General features: G+C 55.4%; 12 protein-coding genes across 12 annotated transcripts; 6 read left to right on the forward strand and 6 right to left on the reverse strand.

The window, feature by feature from the left end:
• The first annotated feature begins 243 nt into the window (after positions 1-243).
• V1518DRAFT_414574 (uncharacterized protein) lies at positions 244-4,153 on the forward strand. Its single transcript, XM_066903607.1, has 3 exons — positions 244-303; positions 412-496; positions 790-4,153. The coding sequence occupies exons 2-3, from the start codon at positions 459-461 to the stop codon at positions 3,923-3,925; spliced, it is 3,174 nt and encodes a 1,057-aa protein (XP_066760149.1). The 5' UTR covers positions 244-303; positions 412-458; the 3' UTR covers positions 3,926-4,153.
• A 543-nt stretch (positions 4,154-4,696) lies between these two features.
• Positions 4,697-5,640, reverse strand: V1518DRAFT_414576 (uncharacterized protein). The gene has a single exon (XM_066903608.1). The coding sequence runs from the start codon at positions 5,605-5,607 to the stop codon at positions 5,056-5,058; it is 552 nt and encodes a 183-aa protein (XP_066760150.1). The 5' UTR covers positions 5,608-5,640; the 3' UTR covers positions 4,697-5,055.
• Positions 5,641-5,701: 61 nt separating this feature from the next.
• On the forward strand, positions 5,702-7,675 carry V1518DRAFT_414577 (P-loop containing nucleoside triphosphate hydrolase protein). Its single transcript, XM_066903609.1, has one exon. It carries the CDS (start codon positions 5,795-5,797, stop codon positions 7,547-7,549), a length of 1,755 nt encoding a protein of 584 aa, XP_066760151.1. The 5' UTR covers positions 5,702-5,794; the 3' UTR covers positions 7,550-7,675.
• Positions 7,558-9,325, reverse strand: V1518DRAFT_414578 (amidase signature enzyme). The gene has a single exon (XM_066903610.1). The coding sequence runs from the start codon at positions 9,268-9,270 to the stop codon at positions 7,660-7,662; it is 1,611 nt and encodes a 536-aa protein (XP_066760152.1). The 5' UTR covers positions 9,271-9,325; the 3' UTR covers positions 7,558-7,659.
• Positions 9,326-9,597: 272 nt separating this feature from the next.
• V1518DRAFT_372562 (transcription initiation factor TFIID component TAF4) lies at positions 9,598-10,641 on the reverse strand (the record flags this gene model as incomplete). The annotated part of the gene is made up of 2 exons (XM_066901398.1): positions 9,598-10,206; positions 10,285-10,641. The coding sequence occupies 2 exons, from the start codon at positions 10,639-10,641 to the stop codon at positions 9,598-9,600; spliced, it is 966 nt and encodes a 321-aa protein (XP_066760153.1).
• A 4,023-nt stretch (positions 10,642-14,664) lies between these two features.
• V1518DRAFT_226707 (uncharacterized protein) lies at positions 14,665-15,856 on the reverse strand. Its single transcript, XM_066900948.1, has one exon. It carries the CDS (start codon positions 15,557-15,559, stop codon positions 14,939-14,941), a length of 621 nt encoding a protein of 206 aa, XP_066760154.1. The 5' UTR covers positions 15,560-15,856; the 3' UTR covers positions 14,665-14,938.
• Positions 15,857-17,214: 1,358 nt separating this feature from the next.
• Positions 17,215-18,961, forward strand: V1518DRAFT_414590 (uncharacterized protein). Its single transcript, XM_066903611.1, has 2 exons — positions 17,215-17,730; positions 17,801-18,961. The coding sequence occupies exons 1-2, from the start codon at positions 17,612-17,614 to the stop codon at positions 18,729-18,731; spliced, it is 1,050 nt and encodes a 349-aa protein (XP_066760155.1). The 5' UTR covers positions 17,215-17,611; the 3' UTR covers positions 18,732-18,961.
• A 5-nt stretch (positions 18,962-18,966) lies between these two features.
• On the reverse strand, positions 18,967-19,558 carry V1518DRAFT_414592 (uncharacterized protein; the record flags this gene model as incomplete). Its single annotated transcript, XM_066903612.1, has 1 exon — positions 18,967-19,558. A coding segment is annotated over exon 1 (326 nt), but the record flags the coding sequence as incomplete, so codon positions are not given.
• A 1,093-nt stretch (positions 19,559-20,651) lies between these two features.
• On the forward strand, positions 20,652-23,196 carry V1518DRAFT_426633 (uncharacterized protein; the record flags this gene model as incomplete). The annotated part of the gene is made up of 2 exons (XM_066905995.1): positions 20,652-22,637; positions 22,690-23,196. 2 exons carry the CDS (start codon positions 20,652-20,654, stop codon positions 23,194-23,196), a joined length of 2,493 nt encoding a protein of 830 aa, XP_066760157.1.
• Positions 23,194-24,596, reverse strand: V1518DRAFT_414594 (uncharacterized protein). The gene has a single exon (XM_066903613.1). The coding sequence runs from the start codon at positions 24,572-24,574 to the stop codon at positions 23,261-23,263; it is 1,314 nt and encodes a 437-aa protein (XP_066760158.1). The 5' UTR covers positions 24,575-24,596; the 3' UTR covers positions 23,194-23,260.
• A 147-nt stretch (positions 24,597-24,743) lies between these two features.
• Positions 24,744-25,602, forward strand: V1518DRAFT_414596 (Tat binding protein 1-interacting). The gene is made up of 2 exons (XM_066903614.1): positions 24,744-25,298; positions 25,346-25,602. The coding sequence occupies exon 1, from the start codon at positions 24,804-24,806 to the stop codon at positions 25,185-25,187; it is 384 nt and encodes a 127-aa protein (XP_066760159.1). The 5' UTR covers positions 24,744-24,803; the 3' UTR covers positions 25,188-25,298; positions 25,346-25,602.
• Positions 25,603-25,723: 121 nt separating this feature from the next.
• On the forward strand, positions 25,724-27,969 carry V1518DRAFT_392598 (uncharacterized protein; the record flags this gene model as incomplete). Its single annotated transcript, XM_066901777.1, has 2 exons — positions 25,724-27,521; positions 27,639-27,969. Exons 1-2 carry the CDS (start codon positions 25,804-25,806, stop codon positions 27,967-27,969), a joined length of 2,049 nt encoding a protein of 682 aa, XP_066760160.1. The 5' UTR covers positions 25,724-25,803.
• Positions 27,970-27,971: the final 2 nt, after the last annotated feature.

The raw sequence follows: 27,971 nt of genomic DNA on the forward strand, positions 1-27,971 counted from the left end.
GTGGCATCGTGAAACGCCCTCTATCGTCGCTCACCGCACTCTGCACTCGCGCTTTCAGGCGGACTTTGTCGCAGTACGCTCCACTAGAAGATAAGAATACAGACAACAATAATAGTTGCAGTCTGTATATATTTGTATGGTAACAGTGAATAAATGGCGAAGTGCACTAAAGCAAACGCGACGGGCTACGAAACTTTAACGTTTCGCAGGTTTTGATCCTCTACTCTCTTGTCATTTCGCCCCAATTCCCCCAGCGCTCCCTCCCTCCCTCACCCGTGCTGCTAACACGCTTTCACCAAAACGGTGTGTATCCCTATCGGTGTCCGTGATGGTCTTTTGTGTCTGCGCAGTGTGGATGCATGTCGCTTCTCTCCGGATCTGCTGAGTGCTCATTTGCCATTTTTTCCACAGGTCGAATCCTCTATCCAATCTGCCTTCACACCCACGTTTCCATCGCAATGTCAAACTCGCCTTCGCTGTCTTTTGGACCGGAATGGTATGTTCTCCTTTACTCTCTGTCTTGAGTCCCCGCACGCGCTGGTGCGGTTCGCGAATCTGTTGGCACGCGACGGGTTTTCTTCTGCACTGGCCTCCCTCCTCGCTTCTCACTCCGGTTGCGTGCTCACCACTGCCCGCCTGCGCGCGATCCGCACTGATTTCCACTTAGCTGTGTTGCTTTCTTCATATTCTGTCGCTTGATCTCACTTTCAAGACCGCATTCGTCGGTTTTCCTCGCATTGACCTCCTTGCTGACTCCTGGCCGCCCCGTCCCGGGGTCCGTTTTCACAGGATGCGACCCAAGCCCACACACAAACTGAGCTCCTCCTCGCTCAGAACCCAGACCTCCTTTGCCAGTGTTCTCTCTTCTGGCTCCAGCGGTGGCGTTGCCTTGAATTCTCTCTCGGCAGCGAATCCGAAGCCATCGCTCTCCACAGCGCCACCTCCCAAGCTGACCAAGTATCCGACATGGTCGTCTATCTCGTCGCTCCGTGAGACCACATCAACGGCCTCGCTGCCGTTGCCGCCGCTCCCATCTTCGCCGCTGTCTTCAGCCAGGTCCGACCTGCCTCGAACCGCGGCATCCTCCGGCCTTGGAGCGGTTGCATCTGCAGTCGCGCTCGAGGCAGTTGCAACGCCATCGACTGCGATTACAGAAGCGCCAACGCCGGTTGCAGACGCGCCACCGATTCCACACAATTTGAATGGTAAGAGCTACTCCCGCGACGAGCTCCTCGACGTCTGGTTTCAGATGAAGAGAAGTGGCCGCATGGGACGCGACGCGCCGGTTGTGTTTCCCCCACAGCCTTCAGCGGGCACGGGTGCAGCGAAAGCACGCTCGCAGATTGGCATGATCGGTGGTGGATTTGCAAAGCCCGGCAGCATTGAGTATGAGAAGTTCTTCTCGCCGCAGCTGCTCGTGCCCGAGCTCTACCATTCCCCGAGCTTGAGCGAGGACGACTCGCAAGAGTCGCGGTCGCCACCTGTGCCGCTGCGTGGTCAGTACGATCAGGTCGACGTCAAGCCGTCGAGCCCTCTTTATGCCTCGGGCGGACCGGTGTCGTCGAACGGTCAACATCATATGACTGGTCCTCCATTGATTCCCATTGCCGCAGTCGATGAGCGATCCACGTCATCGTCAGCGCAGTCTCCAACCCTGTCGAATCAGCTACTATTTGCGGACAAGATTCTCTCCCCGCTGAGCAATCTCGGCTTTGGGTCATCGGAGTTTACCGCGCCGCTTGCGCAACCTGGGGGCGCCGGCTCCTGGTCTCAATTCTCGGCCTCCCCGACGACCCATCTTAGTCCAATGCAGCCGCATCTGCAGCCGCAGATGCAGCACCTCGAACGCGACTTGTTTTTGCGCAACACGTTCAACTCGGGCAGCGCGCCAGTTGAGGCTCCGTTCTCCCAGCAGCAGCCAATTCAGCACCAGGCGTATCCGATCATGCCACAGTATCAGCAGCCTATGCATATGTCGATGCTGCCACTTCCGCCTCCTCCTCCTCCTCCTCCCGGGCTGTCGCTTGCGCCGCTTATTATACCCGCTCACCTGAATAGCTGGGTGTATCTTGATAACTCCAACGCCATCCAGGGACCGTTTTCTGGGACTTTGATGCAGGAGTGGTACTCAAATGAGTGGTTCAACGATGATCTGTTCATTCGCCGCGTTGAGGAGACCGAGTTTTACACTCTTGCGAAGTTTAAGAGTCTCGTTGGGACAAACGTGGATCCGTTCTTGGTGGCGCTGCCTAGCGTTGACATCTCTTCAACGCAGCAGAACCCATTGCAGCAGCAGCCGCTGGTTCCACAGCAGCAGCTGGTTCCACAGCAGCAACCGCCGTTGCATTCATCGCCTGTACCTATTCCTCAGCAGCACCCGGTAATGCCACAGGAAGAGGCAGTCGAACAGCTGTTGGAAGCCGAAGAGGAGGAGCTTAGTAAGGCGGTCGAGACTGTCAATGCTGCCGCACAGGATGCACTACAGACTTACAATGCTGAGCCTGAGCCCGAGTTTGTCGCGGAGGAGAGAGTATCTAGTTCTGAGCCTGAGCCCATTTCTGCTCCGATGGAGCAAAAAATTGTTGATGCCGGATGGGTCCAGCCTGCGAAGGCCTCTGTTTGGGATATCCCCGTTACACAGAATCTAGACAGCACTTGGGATGTTAATCCTCAGCCTGCTTCGAGTTTGCCAAAGGCTGGGCTCGCCGCCGCAGCTACGAAGCACAGATTGCAGCCATTACCGCAGGCTCCGACTGTGAAGAAGACGGGCGAAAGCACTCCTGTCGCGCATACCTCGGTGCCAGTCGCTCCGTGGGCCAAGGCCGCAGCGGAAAAAAAGCCTGCCGTGTCATTAAAGGAGATTGAAGAGCACGAAAAGCAGCAGCAGCTTATTCAGCAGCAATTGCTTCAGCAGCAGAAGGCGCAGGAACAGCGGCGCATGACGGATGCGAAGACGACCGCGTCAGATGTTATTAATATGATTACAGGTAACGCGTCCGCGGAGAATACTGCTGGTCAGGGAACGCCGCCTGGGTTGCCCCGTACGGCTACATGGGCGACGTCTGCGAACGTCAAGGGAAAGGAAAAGAAGACGCTGCTCGAGATTCAGAAAGAGGAAGAGGCTGCGAAGCAGAGGCGCGCCGCGAGCCGCGCAACTTCTGCAGGTACGCCGACGGTGGTGTCTTCTGTGCCTGGCCGCAAGTACGCGGATATTATGTCGGCGAAGCCGGCTGCTGTTGCTGGAAACAGCAGCAGTGGTGGCCTTCTGGGACCGACTCCGACGTCGGCGCGGCCGTCGGTTATTGTCGGCGCTGCGTGGACTACGATCGGACCGGGCGGCAAGAGAGCGAGCGGCGTCACGACGCCGCTCGCAGCCACGCCGGCTATTCGCCACGTGTCCGCGCCGACTCAGACTGCGTCTACTGCCCAAATTGCCTCTACTGTGCGCAAGAGCGAGGGCGTCGTCAAACCATCCAGCTCTGCGGACGAGTTCCTCAAGTGGTGCCGCACGTCGCTGAAAGGCGTTAGTGCTGGTGTCAACGCGGAAGAGGTTTTGACAATCATGCTATCCTTGCCGCTCGCCAGCAGCGACACCGTCGAGATCATCGCCGAGACGGTGTATGCGAACTCGACCATCATGGATGGTCGTCGTTTTGCAGAGGAATTCGTCAAGCGCCGGCGCGCGGTCGAGGGCACTAGTGCTGGGGCCAGCGCGGGCAAGACGGAGCTTGTCGCTCTCGTGCACAAATTGCAGGCCGCCACTTCTAGCAGCAACGCCTCTCCCAGTAGTCCTGCAAACGATGGCTGGAGCGATATCGTGGCTAAGAGTAATGCCAAGGCGCTGCGTGCGAGCAGTGCGGGTGTTAATGACTGGAATTCGGGCGCGTTCAAGGTTGTCTCTGGCAAGAAGAAGGGCAAACGCTAGAAGGATGGCTGGCTGCTGGATTGTGACAGCGCGTTTTGGGTTTGTCTTTGGCTGTGTAAATATGAATGTACAGTGATCAATGCGAACTCCCTGTGTACGCTTTCTGATGAAATAAGAGTGTACGACAGTGGTGATGTTGCCAATATGGCAGAGTAAGACTGCCTAGACGAGTTACCCGGATCTTAACATGCAAATTATTCGCTCCCTCTCCTCACTGCTTCTCTTCTCTTCAACATCAAGGGCTCCGAATTCCCACTGGTACTCATCCGCAGCATTCTCCTTTCGAGAAAATTGCAACTGTTGTGGGCTATAGGAATATCGACGTTTTTGGCGCATTCTTGTGTTGAAAATCGTGAGGGAGAAGTAGGGGCCCAGAGAGAATTTCAGATTATTGCTGGGCGCCTGGCGAGGACGTCATTTTTGATGTTTGAGTTGCTGGGAATCAGTTCGATCTACATTTTTACCTTTCTTTGGGTATTGTAGTTTTGTGTGTAGTAGATGGAAATAGAGTGCAGTTGATTGCTTTAAAACTGCAAGTTTGGGAAGGTCGCACTCGCGCACTCATTTCAGTGAGCGCGCAAGTCGAGCGCAGCGAATCACTTTATGAATTTGCCTTGACTGGCAATTCTTTCTACTCCATACTACTGCTTATATCGGGACAGCACGCGGGAGAAGCAAAGAATTGGCTCTTCATAATCCTGTTGTACGAGACGCGTTGTTAATCTCGACTTCGCGAACTTTCTCAACCTAACAACCATAAGAACACTCAACTATAGAGAATGCAAGCTTATATTGAATCGCTGCTATTATGCTTATACAAAAGATATATGTTTATACAGAATGAATGTATCTTCATTTAATTATGCAAGCACGGAAGAGAGCCTGGAGGACACGCCACATGGCAATCATGGCGCGGAGACAGGCACGTCACTGAGGCACTGCTATTGCAGATCACGAGTAGTAACCGTCAATAACCTCACCAAGCAGAGATGACAACCATGTGGGATCGAAGTGCCCCAGCAGCAGCCTCGGCGACGAGGCCCACGAGGTGCCGAGTCAAGCAGTCAACCACGTCGCGATGAATGTAATGATATAGATAGAAAAGCAAAGCCGATAGCATCTCGATATAATCATCCAACCACGCCGGCCTCGTAATTGATCACGCTTGCGAGACTCTCACGTTTAGGCAATTTCTCCATTTTCACGTGCTTCAGGCTTGAAATCGCGGTTGCAAGCTGACGATAAGACACCGAGATGTCGGCCGAAACCAGACACTTCATCGCAACGAGGGCATTCGCAACTTCGGCCTGATGCCCATGCATGAGCATTGCGTTGGGAACAACAATCAGCGCCGGCGGCGTGCGTGATACGCGCAATGTATCAAGGATCGTGCCGGTGCCTGCGTGCGAGATGACGACCCACGCGTCCGTGATCTCCTTGACCATGGTGTCGGTGGTGGCAAAACCGGAAACACGTATGCTTAGTGAATCGAGAAGCTCGCGGTTGGAGGACACGAGCTTGCGGAAGAGGTGCGCCGAGGTCGCAGTAGACCCGTATTGCACGCGGAGGTCGGTCACGCCTGCGGCGGAGAGCGCGCGGAGGACGCTGTCGTCGAATGCCGCGCAGACGAGGTCGTCAAAGGGGAAGGTCGCACCAGTGGTCACAAGCACGCGCTTAGTCATTGCAGAGATTTGGTGGTGGTCGAAGGAACAATGATGAAGCAGAAGGAGTTCAGTGCGAACGGAACAAACACGTCGTCGCGAACGCGAGCACCCTAACCCGCAACACTGAGAAGTTTTCCTTCTCGGGAAGGTGGTCTCTCATCTTTCTTATGTTCGCAGCTTCCTAGACACATATCTGCCCAGTACCATGACGGTGCTGCTCAACCGACTCAGGAAGTCGTTTGCCACGCCGCTCTTGCGGCAGTCGGCATCTGCGCTGGCGGTGCTCCGTCTCGCGCAGCCTCAGCGACAAGACTGGCGACGGTGCATCGAGACGGCGGCAACAAACGGCGGTAAAGCGCGAGTTCACGAGTTTGCTTCGTTTGCAGATATTCCGAATATCGACGATGTTGTGCTTAAAGGTGTCACCGACGGCTTGAAGTTCGTGAAGCCGTCCGGCGTGCAGAACGAGATCCTACCGTTCCTGCTCGACCCCGAGACTGCGGGCTCTAACGCACTCGTGCAAGCCAAAACCGGCACTGGCAAGACGGCTGCGTTCTTGATTCCGGTCTTGCAAGAAGTTCTTGCGGAGATCCAGAAAGCGGCTGGCATTACGTCCCCGCGCACAGCCAAGAAGCCCATCGCGGTAATTGTCTCGCCGACACGCGAACTGGCGTACCAGATTCGCGATGAGGGCATGGCGCTCGTGGCGGGCATGAAGTTGCCTTTTGATACAGCGCCACGAGTAGCTGCCATTGTTGGTGGATATCCCAAGGGACCAGAGTACAAGAACGTGTTTCAAGGGAAGGGAACCTCGATTTTGGTTGCCACCCCAGGAAAGTTAAAGCATTACCTTACAGAGAACCCGGAATTGTTCACGAATGTGCGCATCAAGATCTACGACGAGGCAGACAGATTACTGGATGACGGATTTGAGCGAGACATTAGAGCTATTCACGACATGTTGGCGGAGGTTACGACGATCAAGCAGATGCTCATGTTTTCGGCGACCGTGAGTGAGCCGGTTGTCCGCATTGCGGAGCGCGAGCTTGGAAAGTCGTACAAGTTCGTCAAGACCGTGAGCGGGTACGAGACGCCTACACATCTTTCTATTCCGCAGACACTTGTCAATGTGGAGTCGCTTTCTGGCCACTTTGAGCCTCTCGTGGCGATGCTCAGAGAACACGTTGCCAAAATTGACGATGGCACCAAGTTCAAGGCGATCGTATTTGTCCGCACCGGTAAGGAAGTTGCACATTACAACGAGATACTGCAGCAGCTGATTACAACCATCCCGGTGATTCCTATCTCGTCTCGGTATTCGCAGTCAAAGAGACTAAGTAACCTGAAGCAGTTTAAGGACTGCGCATCGGGAATTTTGATTGCGTCCGACGTCGTCGCGCGCGGCGTTGATATCAAAGATGTCACCCACGTCTTCCAGCTCGGTTCCGCCGCGGGCGTCGACCAGTATATTCACCGTGTCGGACGCACTGGTCGCGCAGGCAAAACTGGCAAGGCTATCGTAATTCTCAGCGAAGCAGAAGCAAGATTCAAGAACAAGCTCAAGTCGGACCGTATTGTGTTTGAAACCGAGCTGGACTACGTCTCAAATCAGGAGCTGCTGCACGAGATCTCGACCGCTGCGGTCGAGCGCATTGAGATTTTGAATCGAGCGATGTCGAGCGCACTCGCCAAGCGCCGAGAGACTAACTACAAGAAGCGAGGCGAGGCACCAAAGAATCCCATGAATGTTGGTGAGACTCTTGTGTCCATTATCGGATTTTACGGCTCTTCTATGAAGCTTGACCGGGAGAGGCTTCACGAGATTGCCAAGACGGCGTACCATATCGGATTGCCTGCCGGGGAACCGATTGTCGTGAGTAGCAAGACTCTCGGAATGTTAAGCAGAGGTGCAGGCATCCAGCAGAATCTGCTGAGAAACATCTTTCAAGTTGAACGCTAGAGTCCGCGGTCAGCTTTGTACTACTACTCGTAGTTTTGTATATAGTGCTCGTATATATTTAGTTTGTGTTTTCATCCAATAGCCCACTTAACTGGTCTAGTTAATTCACTCTAAAACGATTTCCAGTCAAAATTTTGTTCCCAAGCATACGCCGCTTTCAAGATTTCCAATTCTCCAAACGACTTCCCCACAAGCTGCATACCAACTGGGAGCTTGAGCGTTTCATCCTCCAGCGGTGCCAGCATGGCGATTGGCAGGCTCATGGCTGGGTTACCGGAGATGTTGAACGGCGCGGTATTCTGCGTGGTGCCGATTGCTTTGCTCATTTTCGTCATAATATCGTCTTCAGGTGCGGAGGTGTAGTTCGCCGGTGTGGGCGCGCAGGGAGTGATCAGTACATCGTAGCGCTCGAAAAGCTCGTTGTAGGTATCCTTCAGCTTGCGCGCGAGATTTAGCGCTTTGGAGGTAAGTCCAGGGTATTTGTCCTTGATGATCTGGCCGCCTAGCAACGCGTTCGTACCGGCGGGGTTCTTGAGCGCTAGCTTGTCAAACATCTCCTGGTTCCACTCCTGGAGCGCGATAGTGAGGTCTGCGTCGTGCACGCCGAAGCGCAGCGGATTCTGGCCGCGCAGGCCGTGCTCGGAGAAGCCCTGGCGAGTCGCGACAGTCCAGATGGCAGGTGCCATGGCGTGCATCGGCACTGAGATGTCTTCGACCGTGACGTCTTCACCGAGCGTCTCGAATGCCTTGGCAGCTTCGATGACCTTGGAGATGACGCGCGGGTCGAGACCCGGCATGTCGAACGACTCGGAGATGATGCCGATTTTGAAGCCTTTAACCGCGTCCTTGGGCGCATCGGCGAACTTGGACAGTTCGTCGTGATATGCGGGCAATGGAATGGGGAGACCGATCTGTCGGTCGTCGTACTCGTCGCGTCCTGCAATAACCTGCAACAAAAGCGCGTTGTCCAGCACGGTCTTGGTCATCGGACCGGTATGATCCACAACCGCGTCCAACGACGCGATGCCGGTATACGGCACCAGTCCGAATGTGGGCTTCAATCCTACGATCCCGCAGTACGACGCCGGTACACGAATCGAGCCACCTTGGTCGCCACCAATTGCCATATCGACGATCCCCGACGCCACGAGCGCCGCACACCCGCTCGATGAGCCTCCAGCGTTGAATCCGGGAGCGTGCGGATTCTCCACTGCCGACTGCGCGTTCGTGAATGAGGTCGGCGACATGGAAAAGTTCTCGCACGCGCCCTTACCGACCACCGTGGCGCCGGCGGAGAGCACGCGGGTCACGACAGTCGCGTCGTATTTTGGGATGTAGCTGCCCGGCGAGATTACATCGGTGCCGAGGATGGACGGTACGTTGCCGATATTAACGTTGTCCTTGATCGCAAGCGCCTTGCCGGACAGTAAACCACTGAGATCTTCGGTGGAGGTAGACTTGATGGTGACTCTGTACGCCCATGCATTGTGGTCGTTCTCGCCCTCCGCAGGCCGGTGGATGTTCTCGCGCGGAAAACGCCCGAGGTCGAGACCAGGGAGGTAGTCCTCCTCCTTGAGCAGAGTTTGAGCCGCCTCGTCAAGACCTGAGAGTAGCACTCTGTACGCCTCAACGTCCTTTTCCGGAACTGTGACGTTGAACAGTGCAGCTGTCTTCTGCAGCTCTTCCTCCGTAAATGTGCTGTTCAGCGCATTGTCAGCCATGGATCGCCTCAATTCCCCTAAAAATCACATACATAACGTCCGGCAGACGTACAACAGACATATTTGACTCTGCAATGTGGCCTTATGCAACGCGTGAAGGTGGACTGAGATTCCACTTTAACGTATCGGAATTGACTTTCTGATAAGATTCACTCTGCGAACAGCCCGGGCAAGGGTCCACGCGGCGAGAAAATTAGCGAACATACAGTATTCATCGCGAATAATGAAGCTCCTGCATCTCCACAACGGTTCTATTTCATACTAGTGGTACACGTTAACAACCGAAGAAACCCATCTTCCGCATCTAAGAGTCGTACAAACGCCAGCCTAATCCCGAATCTTGGCCCACCCCTTCGCTACAGCTTTCTCGACACCAACACGTTCATACTCGAGCACACTCAGCAGATCACGCATCACGACGCTCTGCTCCTCTCGAGCCTCTCGGATACGTATTCCATGTCCGCCCGCGCCCGATTCTCGCCTCGAAATGCTCCCCGGCGTCGGCGCCGCCGGACTCGCCGCGCCACCTCCAGAACCCATCATCCACGAGTACTTCTTGCTCCGACCACCCGCCATCATAAGCGCCGCAGTGGCATTGGTTTGCCTGTGTAGAACTTCCTCAGTCGCATGCGAGTTCTTCTCCGAGCCACCTGGCTTTCCATCGCCGGCACCAGATTCAGAATTTCCGGAAACGCCATGTGAATGCTCTAAGCTCAGCTTTGCCTGCTGATACTTCTCTTCGCGTTCCTTGTCTTTAATCGCAATCTGTCGTAGTGCCTTCGCAACATCCGAAGGATTTGTAATGGTTCGCGCTCCTGAATCGCGTCTGTACGCAGATGTGATCATGACTGCCGTGAGAATATCACTAAGCCACTCCTGACAAGCAAGAGATATCAGCGTCAGCGCATCGTTATCTTTGCCATCCCCCGCAGTAGCCTCGTTGTATGTCGGAGCCATGAATGGCGGCGCTTGGATGTCGTTCTCCCGCGCGACTTTGGAAACGATGTTCCAGACTGCGTGCAAATCGAGAAATGGCGCACGACGGTGTCGCTGCAAAGTCTCTTCAGGTGTGATAAACGCCTCGTCACCAAAATATGAGCCATTGTTGTCGAAATAACCGCTAGTGAGTCCAGCACGACCAACAGCAGGAAAAGTTTGCGCGCGGATGGGAATCGACGAAGACAAAAGTTGTTCCTCCTGTCGCAAATCAACGCCCGCAGACACCAGTGCATCAGAAAAGTCGTCAGGATTCGTCGCCGGGCCAGGTGTCCCGGCGGCTTGACCTTGGCCCGGAGCGCCAACAGCAGCAGTAGAGGGACTTCCCACGGACGGGCCTGATTCGGCAGGCGATCCATGCGACGACGATGTCATATGCGGTGCCAAGTATGGCGGTGACCCGTGCGATGCAGGCGGCGGCATCAAGTATGACGACGAGGAGGACAATTTCGGCCGCTTGCTAGCTGCGCTGCTGCTTCCGGCCGCACTCGGCGGTGACGATCGTTTCGTGCCACTCGGGCCGGGCGCCAGCGGCGGTGGTGATCCAGACATCGTGCGGATCCAGCTAGCGACATACAACGGATGCGATCCTTCCCATGAGCGTGGAGATGCGTGGAAAGAAGAAAGGGGTCCAGTGGAGCCCGCTTCTGCGTATTTCACAAAGTCGGCGTCGTCCACAGCCGGCGGTGAACACGTGATGCACACAGTTACACGTGATACTGTTCTACGCACAACCTAAATGCGTCACCACGCATGTTGTTGCTACAGCTGAGGCAGTGATGGCTTGCGCTTTTGTTCTTCTTTGGGGCTTGCTCGATCCTGAATTTTGCTGATACCATCTTTTACAAATCAAACGTGCCTGCTTCTTCTCGGATGTGTGCCGATCCTTCTTGTCTGAATATAATCCTGCTGCATTGGTAACTGCTGTTGGCATCATGAATCTGCATATCAGTAGGCTGGTTCGGCTTTTTAAACTGCATGCGCTATGGCCAGCATAGAACAGTGGCGGTATCGGGAGGACGCTGATAACTCTAGAGGTGCATATGATCTGCTACGCGAGTTCGGGAGGCTCGTACAAGCTAGCGAGATATTACGATGTAGACTGCTCAATCTGCGCGCTCTTCGCGGTTGCTGGGTACGGCTACTAAATTGAACTCGCTAATCTCAGGCGGGCAGAGTTGCGAGTTTAATATCCTTGGTCGATCCAGCCGACTCCAGTTACTCTTCTAGCCTGACAACGAAGTTGCGTCGCTTTGGGCCGAGCTTGAATATCCAATTGAGCGTGAGGCGGTGGCGGTAAGGTTCTTGCATTGTCAAAGAGTGCGTGCGGTACATGAGTAGTGCGGTATTGTTTGTCGACGGTCCGTGCCATCGAGAGCTGACACCTTGCCAGTGACATTATTCCGTGTGCGATCGCGGACTGGATCACGACGGACACAAACATATTCACGGTTCAGCCGCGGTTCTCAAGCTCGATGTTGATAGCGACGGGCTCGACATATGTGACGGCAGCGGCCCTAAGATGCGGGGTTTAACGCGATTTGTCGGACATGTTCGTTGATGAAACTAGAACGAGACAACTACCAGTGCTTCTGATTGAATAACAAATACTGTTTGAGAGCGGAAAGTTCGGCGAGGTTCCCCTTCGCGTGTGAATGTGCTGGTTGCTGCGAACGCGGTCGGAGTGACACCAATAAACGGACATAATTGCGCACGGAAACGTGCAATTTGCCACTTGCAGCTGCGATTCAACTCAGACAGTGAGAAGGTTTCACGAGGCAGCGGTCATTTGATTCGTTTTTTGTGTATGAAGGCCGAAACTTGCCGCGGCTACGGCGAATCTTTAGCCTGTGGAGAGTCATCCGCGATGGTGCTACGCACGGCGAGGATGTATTATGAAAGCGATCACAGAACACTTATGAGATCATTAGCTATAGGGAAATTAGATCCATTTAATCGCGCGGATGCGCGCTTACCGCGGGTCGTCGCGGCTGCTTCTCGACATGTCACGAGAATTGAAGTGAAATCATAGCACAAACGCCTGTACTGATCACACAGCTGATGTTTCAGTAAACAAGACTACGTAGTGGGCTGCGAGTTTGCATGTAGTGGGCTAGTTTACGCAACCTTCCTTACGAGGCGCGTGAGCATACAAGGAGCAACGTGCCGCGCGCGGCACCGAGTTTTACAAATTATTAGAATCAAGCGCAGAGTCAAATCAGTGAATAAATTGGTGGTAGTCGGTATCTATCGGTGCACCTGAATGCGGTGGTCGGAGAACCTATCCGCGACAAATGACATTCGCAGAATGCATACATACGGGGCGGGCCGGCTGCGAAGACACGGCATAGAAACATGTAGTCAGCAGAAAGTAATGATTATCGAGATCAAATAATCAAACACATTGGGAATGTAGGCCAGCAGAAACAGGGTGTAGCGGAGCACGGCAGTTTGCGCCGAGAGCGACTTCGGTTAAAGTAAGAGCAATGACACGCACATGCTTCAGATGGGGGCTGCCACGCGCGTGGCAAGAGTAAGGAAGACATAATTAGTTAGTTATTCATTTAACGATAACAAAATGTCATTTTGCATGCCAAGTGGTATAGTGTTGCGGAGACGAGGATGACGAAGGCGGTATGGATTCCGCGAACGAGTGACGTTCGCAAAGCAGGGAAGCCGACTTACGCGACTCGGGAGGACTTGGGCTTGGATAAGAAATGATGTGTCGCATAAACTACTAGCGCCGGTGGCAAGAAAATCCGGTGCAGAGAAAGGTCTCTCGTATGGTGGATGTGCGGATGGAAGACGGCATCGACGCTGGATTCCGCGACAAATGCAGTTCGGCGACGATATGGCGAAAGTGCTCGCACCCATCGCCATGCGACGTGGGGAGAATGACGAAACAGAAGCTTACAGGACACCAAATTGATGACCATGACATGGGCTATGCCGGTAGCCGCGGAAGAACGGGTAGCCTGTAGGTTGGTAGAAAGTGCGACCTCGCGGAGGCGGTTTGTATTTCGCGGTATGTCGGCGGCTCGGAGGCCGAGAGGGCGGTGTGGCTGGTGCCGGACCGCCGAGAGAGCAGGGATGTGGCGCCGAATGTTCCGCGTGGCGACTCGTCCCAACGCCCCTGGGATGTCATCAGCCGGCCTCGACGCCTTCATCGTCATTGTCATTATTACGCCAGCACTATTTCATGACATATCTTTAAAGATGACGTCCCGTGCGATGAGCACTTCATCGCCACTGCCGCCGTCGTCATCGCTCCGCTGTGAAGGATGCCCTACTAATTCTGACATGAGGGGTTCGCGAACTAGCGTGAAGACCCTCCGCGCGTGTTCTCAGAATTTCGCACGCGACGCAGCATTTACGCCGGTTCTTCGTCACCAATGTCAGTGCCGCCTGCCTCGGCACGACACATATGCAATTTAATAGTGCCGACCGGTTTCTTGATGTCTACTAAGTTTATACTACTCTTCATTGTTCAACAGAGAGGCTTACGCCTTGGCGCGACGCCATCAGCGAATGCCAGTCCCGTCCCGTCTAAGGGTTACGCGAAATACAGATGACGCGCACTGGGGCCTTTTCAAGCCGCACATGTCGGCACATCGGCGAAACGTGAATCCGTGTAGGAGAATATTAATAGATCTTCGGGCCGTTTGAACTGTCATCGAGAGATTCTATAAGCAAGGGACTTCGCTCCGAGCAGACACACTGTTGAAGTTCTCATGGTACACCAGTCGTTGCTACTATCTCTCGCAGACAAGCTCGTCAATGCCCGGCTCTGTTCTTTCTCTTTCTCTTGATGGCGTATATGCGCCATTCTAGAAACTGGATGACTATGCGTCAACTACTTTCTTCAATGCGGGTATTGCAATCGTGCCACGGTCGTGTGACGATTTCCAAAGCGCTGAATTTAGGCTTACGGTGATTTTTACGTTTGCATGACTGTTGACATAAACCTCACTTACACTGTCGATCGCTATATCGCGGAAATGCGTGAGTTTGCAATGCAGATTTGAGAAGTGCAATATTCGACGCGTTCGAGCATGTATGACTAATCACTGGATTTCGAGACAACGGAAATACAGTTCGACTAGGTTTCAAAGCCGTGAATTCCATCTAGCAGCACAGTTCAACTTACTATTTAACAGTTTATAATCCTTGCGAGATTTTGACTACAACGGCACGGAACATGATGTTTAGGTCGGATGGTTTAGATCGCAACTATCAGGGTGGTATGTTTCGAGCTGTATTACTGTACTCTCTGAAGGCCAGTTGATTTCCACGCAGAGGAACGCGTGACAAGAATTCGATGTGGTTGTCTTGTCTGGACCCGTGCGGAAAGATGTTATTCAACTGAAGTCTGCATCGGTGATGTTCGCCTACTCTCACGGTGGATTTATCCGGAGTATTCGTTGGCGCGCATACACTGGCAGAAGTGTTCGCCTGATTGCTATATAGAGGTTCTGTATGCTGATCTAATAGTGGCGATTTGAGAGGCTGTATGAGTGATCGGAGTTCGGTTTCCATGAGCACGGGATTGATTCTGCTTGAAACTAATCAGTAGACAATTGATCGTGTATTTGCCGATCCCTGGTTGTGATCTAGTGGTGATGGGCTGAAGAAGGATAGTGACAATTCGCTAAACCACAAGAGTGAAGATCCATCAAATAAGAGAAGTTAGAATCCAGTCAGTCGTAGTAATCTGAAAGTATGTGCTGCTTGGTGGGGTAGCCGCACGGCACAAGATAACAAATGACAGATGCAAAGAGACTGAAGTCAGAAGGACGAGGGAAGACACGTGGAGATTATTGGTTGAGTTTAGTACCATCACGTCTAAACTAAAATTAGGTCTGGTTAGTAGCCGTGCCGGCAGTCGGTGATATAGTGCGGAACAGATCGCCGGAAAGGGTATTGAAATGCATTGCGGGGCCGGAGCGATGTGGCATACGACGTTAAACACGGTTGGTGATCCGAGCTGTTGGGCGAGAAAAGTAAGATTTCTTTGTCTTCTGACGCAGAGCCAAGCTGTTTGTTGTCTTGCGTATAGTGCGCGCGCCACAATCTTCTTTTCATAGATCCGGATTCGACCCTCACATTCTTCATTTCCTGAACGTCGGCAGCACCAAGCATGAGAGAGGGAGAGCAGGCTCGCTCGTTTGTGACGACGCCGATGTTGGAGATGCCTGCGTTTCTGGCTCAAAGTTTTCCTTGCGACTACAGCTACTGCCGTATCGGCTGTCCCGTCGAGGCAACTACCAAATGCAGAGCTCAGAGGTGCGACCATACGGCTCTGACGAGGTGGAACTGCTTCACATTTTCGCCTCCCGTCTCCGGGGGGTGCCAACGGCGGCGAGTCTCCGTGAACCACGTTGCTTTATTGCCAATCATTTGTACTCGCCCCATCCTGGTGTGATATACGGAGAAGGCATGTCACAGAGCAGCCACAAGTGCAGTGAGCGGGTTATGATTACAAAGGCTAGGATCGCGAAGACAAGCGAGCGGACTTGGCCTGTGCGCTTCACGGCGCACCCGCAGAAAGCGATACCGCTGATGGGAGCGGAGCACGCAATAAATATTATCCACAGCCCGCCTTCGCCGAGCGGCGCTCAAACTCCTTGGTGTGGTGGAGGGATGAGTCCAAGACAAAATGCGTCTCACGCCATGTGAAGAGCGCAGAGGGCGGTCGGGTGTTGTTTCTCGCATGGAGTAAGATGATCAGATCGAATAGTGGTGGACACACCGCCAGCGGGACGGAGAAGTTTCACAGCTAAGACTGGAGTTGTGGCATCAGGCACGGCAGCATATTAGGATGCATAACTGATGACAAACAGCACATCATCATGCGCGCCGACGCATATGTTCGCGGTGCAGAAGAAGGCTAAAGAAGAGCGTGTGTGCGGGCATTGTTGTGCTGGATCACTGCACCGCCACAGTCTTCGCTCAGGGGCGCGGCGCTTGATGCTAGGTCGTGGCTGGCGCGACCGCACCTACTATTAACGGCAGCAAGCGAGCGGTGCATGTGGCTATATTGGGACGGGCGTGGCTCGGTGGCACCTGATCCGCAGGGCTTGCATCTAAAGAGATGATTTCCTGTTCCGTGTGCGCACTCACAAGCGGGGCGTGGTGAGCTCGATAAGAACGCAGCTGCGACATCTGCGGTTTCTGTTCCTGACGGTAGCCGGGGGGGGAGGGGGGGTAGGTTCGCAGATGGTCGAGATCAGTCCAAGCGCGACGCGTGCACAAGAAGTATGTAATGAGACGATTTCATTTCTCCGGCCGATAGACTGCGCGACGCTGTGTCGCAGAGAACTAGTGTCAAGCCAGACACAAGTATGCAATCAACGCGTGGTACTTCAGCCGTCTCGCGACCGCGCGTCGTGTCTCTCGGCCGCCGCTAAGGACTGCGCGCGTTTCTAGCTCGTCAAGTGCCACCCCCCAAGCGATGACGTATGCGGAGGCGAGTAAGCATATAGGCCAGTTTGCAGTGGTGCTGGCTGAGATTCAGAGCGTTGAGTGTTCCACCGTCCGGCCGCGATGTCGCCGATGCCGCCGATGTAGCCGCTTGTGCCCCTCTTCACTAGTTGGCGGATGCGACTAGAGTTCTGGGCGAAGTGGCTTAGCCTTGTGGCTCAGCCAGTCGGATCTACAGTTCATGATTCCTTCCCGGCTCGCACTCGTGGCGTACTGCTGACGAGTTCAACGGAACGTGGCCGATGTCTGTGCCGTGGCAGCCTAGTGGTGCCGCGAAGTGGATGAGGAAGAAAGACGGCGCCAGCCGGCGATGGAGCTCTAACTAGAACGTGCTCACTTAGAGGGCGCGGTAGCGAATACGACGGGTCTCGTATGCGCCACTTTGTGAGCACTCGGTCGATGTCCCCAAGCGCGATGACGTCGTCGCGATCCCGCGCCCGGCCGCCCGACCCCCCTTCCTCAGCGCGGCCTGCCCTTCGCCAGGTCTGCCTGCTTGCAGGGCCGCTGTGCACCGCCGCCCTGAGCCACGCCGTCTTTGTCAGAAGTACGTAACGAGGCGCGGTACCGGGTACGGCCAGCGCGCTCGCCGGGCCCCCGGTCACAGTGCATCCTCTCGATCGGCCCTTACCTGCTAAGCTTTCCTTGCGGCGCCGAGACCGACGACTCGCGCAGACGAATTCTGCGTGTCTCACGGCGCCGACGCCGATGCTGCTGCGCGTTTCCTGCGATGCTCCCGCCGTCTTCATCGCTCGCTGCTCAGATATAACCCCCATTGCCCTGCCTCTCCGCTCGCCAGTTCAGTCTCACTCCCTCTGTCCGCCATTCGAACTTGATATCCCCCCTTTAGCCGACACACTCCGCCAACATGTCCCTGCAGGCAATGGAGCTCCACGTCTCCACTTTCCCTGCGGTCCCCGAGTCCTCCCCCAGCTACTCTGACTTCTCCGCACGCAAGCGCGTCGGCAGAGCCTGCGACGCATGTCGGTATGTCCCCTCGCACTCCAAACCTCCTCCCCCCGGCTCGTTGCTGCATCTAACTAAGAGCGCGCTGTAGGATCAAAAAATCAAAATGCGACGGCCGCAAGCCGTGCTCACGCTGCATGGCCGACGACAAGATATGCATGTTCACCGACCGCACCCGCCGTGCCGCAGATAAGATGTACCCTGGCAGCTACGTAGAGTTGCTCGAGAGCAGGATCCGACTACTGCAGCAAGGCATGGAGTTGCTCCTGCAGCGGATCAACCGCGGCGACGACGTTAATTCATTGTTCGACGAGCATGGCAAAATCTCGATCAATACTGTGCTTGACGGGCTTAGCGTGCGCGGGCTTTCGTTCAATGATCTTGACTTTGACGACGGCGAGGGCGACGAGTGTGACGTTGTCGAATACGACCATAGTCCGTCTGACTCTGGCGATAAGGGGGATCAGAGCCCAGCTCAGAAGCGGAAGCGTGGGGTTGACGAGGCCACACCGTCCAACAAGCCATTGTCGTCGGAGTCGCTCACAAAAGTTCGTCTCAGCACGAGAATGGTCGACTCAGAAGCCGAGATCCTCAACCTAGCTGACACCACCAGTACAACCGCTGACGACACAGATTTCACGCCCCAAGCAGAGCTTCCGTCCCTAACTCCAAGCCCTGCCGAATCCGGCGCTCAACTCTTCAGCGCAACTATTACTTCTGCCGCTGTTGTCGCCAGCAATCTCGATTTCACAACAATGCCAAAAGACGACGGCAGTTTTGATTTTGGAATATTGGACGACAGCTCCTCCGAACGCGACTACCTCTTGTCATCAAGTCCGTGGAACGACCTGATCAAATTTTCACTAGCCGACACGGCCATCTCCCAGACATCCTCGCCGACTGTCTGTCCGTCATTTGTATCCTCGCCAAGCACGCAGTCCATGGACCTTTCTCCGACCGACCCAGATCCCGTATCACTACCGGCGTCGCTATATGCCGTCTTTGATTTTACGCGGCTGTAGTTACACATGCAGCATACCACAAAAGATGAAAACTATTGTCGCAGGCGTACATGAGCGACAAATTGCAAAGGAAATTGGGATCTATTCAATCTGATATCCGAGGATGGTGTATGGCGTTTTCTGTGTTTTCAAGATATGGTGTTACCGGACAAAATGAAATGAATCAAAAGAGCACGAATTTATATCAAATGGCGCGGATCTCTACATGTACACAGTTGTTCGTACTTGCTATCTACTAATAATATGAGAAGCTTGCTTCTGCCATATTGTGTATGCTTGTATATTGGAGCTTCGGTACCGCTGTACCAGCCTGAAATTATGGCGCCAAGTTGTGAGCGAACTTGATTCCCGATTTCAGAGCTGAATGACACTGTGTAAGAGTGGAGTCACGGTGGACAGGCCGAAAAGGTCGGACGGTACCGACTTCCAACGATTGCAAAGTGACTAAAAGCAATTACAAATCAATCAAGGCTATGCGACTGACACGACGAATCGCGAGAATCGGTGTGCGGGCCAGGCTGACCATGCCCTGCTCGGTGATGCAGAATCTCGAAGAACTCAAATGCCAATCTTCTCGATCTTGCGTCATAAATCCCCATTGCGAGAAGTGATAATGGGACCACCGAACTCGCGTACACAGAAGGGCGTTTGGACTTCAACTGAAGTAGGAGCCGCAAATTACAGGAGCCCCTACACTTGTCGCTGGTTGATAACAGCCTCGCGCAACGGCAGGACTCTCGCGATACAACGCGCAGGATGAAGAGACTGAGACAACACAAATGTGCGACCATTAGCCGGTGAAACTCAATTAGCCCGAAGCAAATTTCATAGTCTGACAGTAGCGACGCTAAGAGCAGCCAGTAGCCCTAGCATGTAGAGGCGATTGGGACTGAACTGTGGACTTCGAGAATTCCAGTCCTTAATCAAACAAATAATAAGGTTTTGTGTTTAATCACCGCATCGGCTAATTCTGCTGTTGTTGACAACACGGGGGCTCCATTTTTTTGCCTTGTTCTAGTCGCGCCTTGATATCCTGCGAACATGTCCGCCGGAAGAAGTTATAGCAAAAATCCACCAGGCTTTCAGAATGAGTTGATATGACTGATGAGGTTGCTGATAGGTTTTCTGATATAGGCTGCTGTTACTCCAATTGCTGCAATGGACGAACGCTACGTGACGACTCATGATGTGGCACGAGCGGATATGAGAATGACTGCACGAAATATCGCAGCAAATACCAAATTATGCTAGGAATAGCGATGTGCTATGATACCCTCTGGCTATCCGACGAGTTGATGTCAGAATAGGTGCGGAGTGTCCTTCTGCGACAGCCATTGCGAGACGTGTTCACGTAGAGGTACCGATCACCGCTCTATAGCAAGACCTTGGTGCCAATGCCACGCTATTTTGATCGGAATAACTGTTAGGATCAGCGCAGTTCCATTTAAGGCGGCGGATCACAGTTTATAGAGCCTGGCTCGAATCAGTATTTTTACTGAATAGCAATTTTGATTAGTTATAGCTCCTGTTCTATATTGTCGATTCTGCAGCTCGAAGAGATCTCTTCTTGGAACATGCTACTGCCAATCCACAAATTACTTATAAATTTGTGTACTGAAAGCATCGACCAATTAATTACTCTGACTATCACAAGACGCTGACAGCCGCGCGCTACGCTGACAAAAACGTCGTTGTCATAGAATGTGGTGTAGAGCGCTTAATAAACACACTGGTTGCTCATCGTGCCCTTCTTCGTAGTTCACCTCTCTACAGGCCTATAAGATCGATGATATTGGTGAGCGCCGAGATCTCCACAGTGGGTAGGGTAGCGGCACAGCGGAACCTCTAAACTTAAAAGTAGTTCCACGCTCTCTTCAAGCAAAGCCGTACCCGCCGACGACAGCAACGAGCGAAGCAAAAATGGCGACCGCATCAGCGGAAACCGTACCAACGGGAAGCAGTATGGCGAAAGTGCGGACACTATCATCGTCGTCAGCGGCGTCGCGCGACCCGCTTAGTAGGTCAATATCGGGACCCCGCGGACAGCAGCCGCCGGCCGACCCTCCTGTCGCCGAGTATCCCTCGCAGCAGATACGGCAAGGCCTGCCGCCGACGCTATGGGCTTCTTGTTTAGACACATGGTGTGCGATTACGGAGTACTTCATATGTCACCCCGGGAGCGAGTTCGAGCAGGCGAAGCAGCTGATTCGGTTCTTGCAGTCATACGTCTCGCTGACGCGCTACGATGATACGACAGCGACGGCACCTTCGTCGGTCGTGGCGGAAGACTACGAGGAGATTCGGGATCCAATGGCGCGGCTTCTGCGGCGGAATGTGTTTGTGCTGCTGTATCGACAATACATGTCGTGCTCGTCCGTGTCGAATCGCGAGATGCTCTGGGGCTTCATGAGGTTGTACGCTCGAGGAAATCATTTTGCGATACAAAAGCTCGTTAAGCATCTCGGCATTGCTTGCTCACCTCATGTAACAGTGGCTGGTAGCAACGGTACTACGGAAGGCAGCGATGTAAAGGAACAGCAAGATCGGCAGATGACCGATCGACTGCGTCTGTTCGTGCTCGACCGCATCTCCAAAGGGACGTTCACGATATCCGAGTTACACACTTTACAGGTTTTTTTCGAAGACCCGGATATTGTACGGTCATGGGTGACGTCGACACTGTGGATCGCGGCGCTGCGGTCCATAGTCGCGCGTGTCGAGTCCGCCGGCTCTAGGGGTAACGTGCAGGTCACGCCCTCCGAAGCCGCGCTGAAGGTGGCCTACATCTCGCTCGTTGCGCTTGCAAAAGTGGATCCAGCGGCCGCGGGTCAGACCATCAAGGAATTACTGCTGCAGCTCCCACCGCCCAGCGATGTGCAACCCGGTGAACTGTTACCCGCGCTCGTGGTGCGCACGAAGTTGCTCCCACGACTGCGCAATATTTCCGAGCGTTCAAGCGAAGGCGGGAATAGTCATGTGCTTGACGGCATGATTGTCTCGCTTGAGACTGTCAAGCTGAAACTTACGTCCGCAATCACCAACGAGATTGTATCGAGATTCAGAAAGATGTCGGCGAAGGGCACGGACCGTCGGCAAATGAAAAACAAGAAGAAGCAAATCGCAGACGCGCTTGTAAATGTGCTCGACATCCAAGAGGCGCGAAAGGTACAGGAGATCAAGGAGATCTTCCCGCTTCTGTCGGAGAAGTACATCATCACGCTGCTATCTGCGAAGGAAAACTCCGTGGAGCAAGTGCTTTCATATCTTGTCGAGAATAATGTCGCAATGGACGTACCAGACGGCGATGGCAAGGTTGTGACGAGGAATATGACCGATGTGCCGTCAGACGACGAGGAACGGCGGTATCAGAACCTCGAGTTTGCGCCCGGCACAGTGTTCATCGGCAAACGGCCTGGCCTGGACGCAGATGAAATGCTGGCTCAAGGTACGTCAACGTCTGAGAAGCAAAAGATCTTTGACACGCTGCGGTTGTTTTACGACGAAGAGGAAGACGAGCGGGACGACACCTACGACGACCAAGACGCTAGTACACACATGTTCGAGCCGCCGGAGACGGAATTCCCCGATTCAGTGGACACGTCGAGCAGCGCCGCTATGGAGAAGAAGAACATTCAGCCACAGCGACCGACGCGGAGGTTCCCGCTGATGCCACAGGATTACGCGGACATGAAGAAGACAAAAACTGAGCTGCGGAAGATGAAGGAGGACGAGGAGTACCGGATGGCAGAGAATCCTAACGAAGCGTACTTATGGAGTATCTTCTCGGGCGACGAGAGCGTCTTTGCAACGGATAAGCGGGGGACGAAGTTCCGTGATGAGATGAAAAAGCGGACGAGCTGGACAGACGAGCAGATCGAGGGGTGGGCGAAGGTCTTGCTGCGCGATGTAAGTGCGTGCTGCGTGTCATGTGCTGGAGCATACTAACAGTTTGCGGCAGACCAAATTCCGCAAGAGCCTGGAAGCAAAGTACATTTTCCGCGGCAACACCCCGATTGTGTCCTCAAGCAGCTATGATACGCAATACGTTCCCGACGACGAAATCGAGATCGTGGAAGAAGACTCGGACACCAGCGACAACGACGCGCAGCCCAAGAAAATCACAAAACGCTCACGCGACATCTTATCCGTGTACCAGGTCTCGACCGAGCCCAAGAAGGAGAAATTGTGGGGCAGCAAGACGGAAAAGCGCCGACTGGCGAAGCTGCAGGAGGCAAAGGAACGCGACGAGCGGATTCAAACACTCGCAGTGGCAGGCAGCAGTGCACGTATGAACGGCGGTGTGGTGAACGCTCGCGGGGCTGGGGTCAGCGGTTCGCGAGGGGGATATGGCGGCGGCGCCGCCAGAGGGGGACATCCAGCGGGTGGATGGTCGAGGGATAATCACAACAGACGCGACCAACGCGCGTATAAGATGCGGCAGGGCATGTCAAACAATAATGTCTAAGCGTTACGACTGAGAAAATCTATTGGTTGTGATGCGCAACTTCAGCTACTAAAAATAGATGTATCTATCTTTCTATATAGACGCGAATCTTCCGCTTTGTTCGTGCAGTTGTTGTGTTCACTTCAGAATGCGCACCATCAGCTTCGGCTTCGGATGGTGTCATATCCTCGCTGTACCAGGCAGTCGCGACTTTGCATCCGCTCTCAGACGGCTGACTCCAGCCGACTGACTTCGGAGGTACTACAAGACCATAAACAAACGACGAACATGCAGCGTCGAGAAGCCGTCGAGCAAGTCCAAACCCGCGAGCCGAGTGCGCCGTGTATATGCGCGAAACACCAAACACGAGTTTTATCGGGTCCGGCGAGTCGACGATGCGACCAGTGTCTGCGGACATGAGGTGGCCTTCGGTAACGCGCTCGACGAGCATGATGCTGATGATCGCGTTGGATTTGCGGGTGTCAGGGGAGGAGCTTAGGGAATTTTTATTGCGCGACGCGTCGATGCGTGGAGCGACGCAGATGTAGAATGTCGGATTCGCTGAGGCGCGTGTGGAGAAGCGGGATGCAAGCGTGGCGACGGACTCGTCCGGGGCGGACAGTTCGGCGTTACACAGAGCGAGCGCGCTATCGATCGCCGCCTTCAGCGACCTGCGCGTGCGCGCCATCAAGTCCTTGGCCGCGAACTTATATATTGAGGCCGTCAAGCACCGCCCGGAGGAGACGTGCAGATCGAAGGCGCACACCGGAGGCGGAGTGTCGACCGGGATCGTGACCTCGACGCCGCCGACCGCGCGCGCGTGAAATGTGGCGTGTAGACGCATGTCGTCGGGGGTGTACGTATCGTAGGAGAGGCCGCATGCGGGGCAGGTGACGCGCTGCGGGCGGGAGGAGAGTGCGAGGTGGGTTTGCGTGACGACGCGCTTGTGGGGAGCTGTACCGGACGACTGCGGGATCGGTGAGGGGCGCTGTGAGGTTGCGATGGAGGAGGGTGGGGATGGCGGATCTGCAGCAGCAGGGGAGGGTGAAGGCGAGGGCGGCAGTATTGGGGTCAGTGCGGCCAGTGTCGCGGGCGTGATGATCGCAGCGTTGGTTGGTGCGGTGACTGATGGACATATACGGAACACGAGGGGCTGTATCAGCACATTTTCCACGCCGAGTATTGGCTCTGGGTCCAGGAAGACGGTCGGCGCGATGAGCGGGGAAGTGATGGGCGGCGACGACGGCGGACAGGAGGAGGATGAGACGACCGGAGTAGTGGGGGTCCGGTTGAGACTCGGAGTGCTGTGCGGCGCCGCGAGCGGGAAAAGCGGCCGTCGCACGTGGCGGCCTTTGTAGGTCAAGTGCGGTCGCGAGCGCGGAGTGGCGGGGTCGTCCATTGCGTGGATGACGATGAGAAGGTGTGCGTTGTGACGAGCCACACGACAAGCAGACCCCACAGAGCAACGCGTTGACACGTGATCACGCGTGGTTACACGTGCGCAGCGCGGCGTCACCGTCGCGGTGTGCGAGACTCGGGCCGGGCCACGTACTTGGGCCACAGCTGTAGACAAAACTCTTGCGCGTCCTGAAATCTTGCCACTTAGTTCACCAGTGTACAGTTGCCACATGGCGTCCAAGAAGGAAAAGGAAAAGCCGCCGACCGCCGACGAAGCCGAGGCCAAAGTGCTCGCGTACATGGTCGCGCAGAACCGGCCGTACTCCTCGACTGACGTCTTCCAGAACCTGCACCAAACCGTGCCGCGTGCGGCAATCAACCGCGCGCTTGCTGCGTTGGAGACGCAGGGCCATTTGTCGTCTAAGACGTACAACAAGACCGTGATCTACGTCGCGCGCCAAACGCCACGCGAGGGAGAGAACGACGGCGCGGAGGCTGCCGGGCTCGAGGAGGAGGCCAAGACCGCGGCAGAGGCAGCGAAGGAGACCGAAGCGCTTGCAGAGGAAGAGAAGAGTCTTGCGCGACAGGTTGCGGAGCTACGGAGTGGCGAGTAGAGACAGATTGTGAGTTGACAATGTGTGCTAACGTGTCTAGTGCTTGCCGGAATCGAGGCGACACCGCGCACAAGAGCGCTGGAAGTGCAGATCAAGGAGCTTGAGGAGGCGGTGTGTTTGTCAGGTGCTCTCATTCGAATGTGTGCTAACAGTCGCAGATCCAGTCAAGCAGGACACGTCTCGAGGACCTTCGCGCGACGGAGCGCAGCACGGCGGCCGCACCGGCACTGTCCGCCGCGGAGGTGACCGCCCTCCGCGAGCTCACAGCACGCGCGCAGAAAACGAGCGCACGGCGGCGCCGAGCGTTCAAGGGCCTGTGGGGTGCGATCCGCGAGAACACGGCCGACGCGGAGTCGCTGTTTGAGGAGCTGGGGCTGGAGCGCGTGGCAGAGTAGTCCAGGTAATAGAACGCGGGGGTGGCGCTGCGGCGGGGCGCGCTCGGACCGGGCGCACGGGGAAGGGTTCGGGTTAGGGCCGGTACGGGGGCTACGCTTATGGCGCGGACGTGGAGGCACGGGCGCCGAACGCGGCCAGCGCACCGCCGCCGTCTCCGCGCTTCCCCATCGCGTGCGCCGCTGCTTGCCCCCCCCGGCTTCCCTCTCCTCCTCCTTCTGCCATGCCCCAGCAGGCCTCCGCATCCTTCATGGAAACCTCCCGCTCGCCCCCCTCAAAGAACCTTTCTCACGTGCCCTGCAAGTTTTTCCGCCAGGGCGCGTGCCAGGCCGGCAACACCTGCCCGTTCTCCCACTCCATCGACTCCCAGCTCGAGCAGGCTCCCTGCAAGTACTTCCAGAAAGGCAACTGCAAGTTTGGGCCCAAATGCGCGCTCGCCCACATTCTGCCTGATGGCCGACGCGTCAACCACCGGTCCATGACAGGTGGCGGCGGCGGCGGCGGCGGCGGCGGCGGCGGTGGATCGCTCCAGTTTGGCGCGCGCAACGCGCTCCCGGATCTCGCCGCCAACACGTACACCAACAACCCGTCTGGGCTTTCGCGTTCGCTCAATGCGCAGCAACAGCAACAGCAGCAGCAGCAACAGCACCAGAATCAGAACCCGAACCAGCAGAACCAGCATCAGACATCGCACCACCATCATCACCAACACGCACAGCAGCAGCAGTCAGCACTCGCCATCCCGTCCTCTTCACAGCCAATCGACATACCCGAGTACCTCTTCCCGAATGAATACGGCACATCGCCCTCCGTCGTGTCCGGCATGGAATCCTACATGTCCTCTGCATCCTCACGCACCCTTGGCCCCATGGACGTGCCCATGCCAGCGTCGTACGAGACCAACGGGCAGCTCTACTCGCGGCACAACGGACCTATGGCTGCGTCGGTGCCGGCAAAGTTCGGCGGGTTCGACGTCCCGGAGTCGACCTCCGTCCCGAAGCACAGTGGCCTTGGCGCCCTCGCCTCAGCTAGCAACAACACGTTCGGAAGCGGGCTCGACGCCGGCGCGCCGGTGTCGCAGACCGCGACGCTGCAGAAGCTCTACAAGTCTGCGTTCACAGACAGCTCGGAGTCGATTATGTCGTCATCCTACCGCAGCAGCGTTATCGGCGGTAAGCCTGGCCTCGCCACTGCCTCCTCGTCCTATGCGGAGGAGTCGCTGCTGTACTCCTCCTCGCCCTCGGCAATCCTGCACCCTTCCAGCGGCAGCATGGCCTCGATCTCTTTTTTCCAATCACAGCAACAACAGAAGCAGCAGCAGCCACAGCAATCCCGGCAAAGCAACTTCTCGCAGCTCGGCATGGCGCCTGGGACAGGCATGCCTGCGAGTCGACGTTACGTGTCTTCCTCCTTCCCTGCGCGGTCGTCGATCTGGCGCTCTGAGGAAGACCAGATGCAGCAGTCGTTCCATGATTTATCGTCGTTCCACGAAGAGTCGTCGCAGCACTTCGCGATTGAGGAAGCTGAATTTATGCCGTCCTCGTTGAGCGATCTCCTTGCACCCACGATGACTCCAGGCATGAGCCGGCGCGGGTCACGGCATGAGGAGTTCGGTCCGTCATCGTTCGGCGGGCTATCCGCTGCCAGCAGCACTTTGGGCGGCGACTCATTCGGTGGCCCCGCGAGCGCAGGACATGCATCAACGTCCCCGCGATTCGGTCAATTCTTTATGGGCGCGGGGGGAAGTGCTACTACGAGCTCGTCACCATGGCGGTATAATCCGATACAGGCTGCCGCAGCGGCTGAAACGCTCTCATCCTCGCCTGGTCGACGAAGCAGCGGCGCGACGCCTATCGGTGTCGAACGTACACCGAGCGGGCGGCGGCTGTCGATGCTGCTCCCCGACGATGCGGACGATGCCAGTGCGGGAAACAGTAGACCGTGGCTTTCGTCGTCGTTAGGCAGCGCTATCGTGCGACCAACGCCGCGCTCCGCGATTCCACAGCGACCGGTCGGCCGAGGAAGCATGAGCAAGCAGTATAATCCCTCGGGTCTGAGCGGGCTGAAAGCCACGATCGCGCACGACGAAGAAGAGGAGACCCAGTTTGTCATGGACGAGGAACAAGCTGCTGCGGACGCTGCTGCTGCTGCTGCTGCTGCGAACGGCGCCACGACGGTTGTAGTTGTGGGAGACGGCGTGTCTTCAGCTACATCAGCTTCATCCTCGGCGGGCTCTTCAACCGCGTCGGCCGCGTCATCGTCTTCTTCTCCTTCCTCCTCCGCTGACGTGGTTCGCGCCGCAACCGCCGCCGCGGACCCAAAGCCTATCGTCGTCGTGCCACTAGTTGCAGTTGAAGAAGCTCTAGAAGGCCTCGTGCTCACTCGGTAATC

The sequence above is a fragment of the Limtongia smithiae genome, assembly GCF_038497785.1.
Source record: "Limtongia smithiae strain NRRL Y-17922 unplaced genomic scaffold V1518scaffold_4, whole genome shotgun sequence".
In the NCBI taxonomy this organism is placed as follows: domain Eukaryota; kingdom Fungi; phylum Ascomycota; class Lipomycetes; order Lipomycetales; family Lipomycetaceae; genus Limtongia; species Limtongia smithiae.

Coding starts and splice junctions, on each gene's coding strand:
- V1518DRAFT_414574 (XM_066903607.1), top strand. CDS start 459: ATGTCAAACTCGCCTTCGCTGTCTTTTGGACCGGAATG. Junction 497..789: donor CTGTCTTTTGGACCGGAATG/GTATGTTCTCCT, acceptor CCGTTTTCACAG/GATGCGACCCAAGCCCACAC.
- V1518DRAFT_414576 (XM_066903608.1), bottom strand. CDS start 5,607: ATGACTAAGCGCGTGCTTGTGACCACTGGTGCGACCTTCCCCTTTGAC.
- V1518DRAFT_414577 (XM_066903609.1), top strand. CDS start 5,795: ATGACGGTGCTGCTCAACCGACTCAGGAAGTCGTTTGCCACGCCGCTC.
- V1518DRAFT_414578 (XM_066903610.1), bottom strand. CDS start 9,270: ATGGCTGACAATGCGCTGAACAGCACATTTACGGAGGAAGAGCTGCAG.
- V1518DRAFT_226707 (XM_066900948.1), bottom strand. CDS start 15,559: ATGGTCGCACCTCTGAGCTCTGCATTTGGTAGTTGCCTCGACGGGACA.
- V1518DRAFT_414590 (XM_066903611.1), top strand. CDS start 17,612: ATGTCCCTGCAGGCAATGGAGCTCCACGTCTCCACTTTCCCTGCGGTC. Junction 17,731..17,800: donor AGAGCCTGCGACGCATGTCG/GTATGTCCCCTC, acceptor AGCGCGCTGTAG/GATCAAAAAATCAAAATGCG.
- V1518DRAFT_414594 (XM_066903613.1), bottom strand. CDS start 24,574: ATGGACGACCCCGCCACTCCGCGCTCGCGACCGCACTTGACCTACAAA.
- V1518DRAFT_414596 (XM_066903614.1), top strand. CDS start 24,804: ATGGCGTCCAAGAAGGAAAAGGAAAAGCCGCCGACCGCCGACGAAGCC.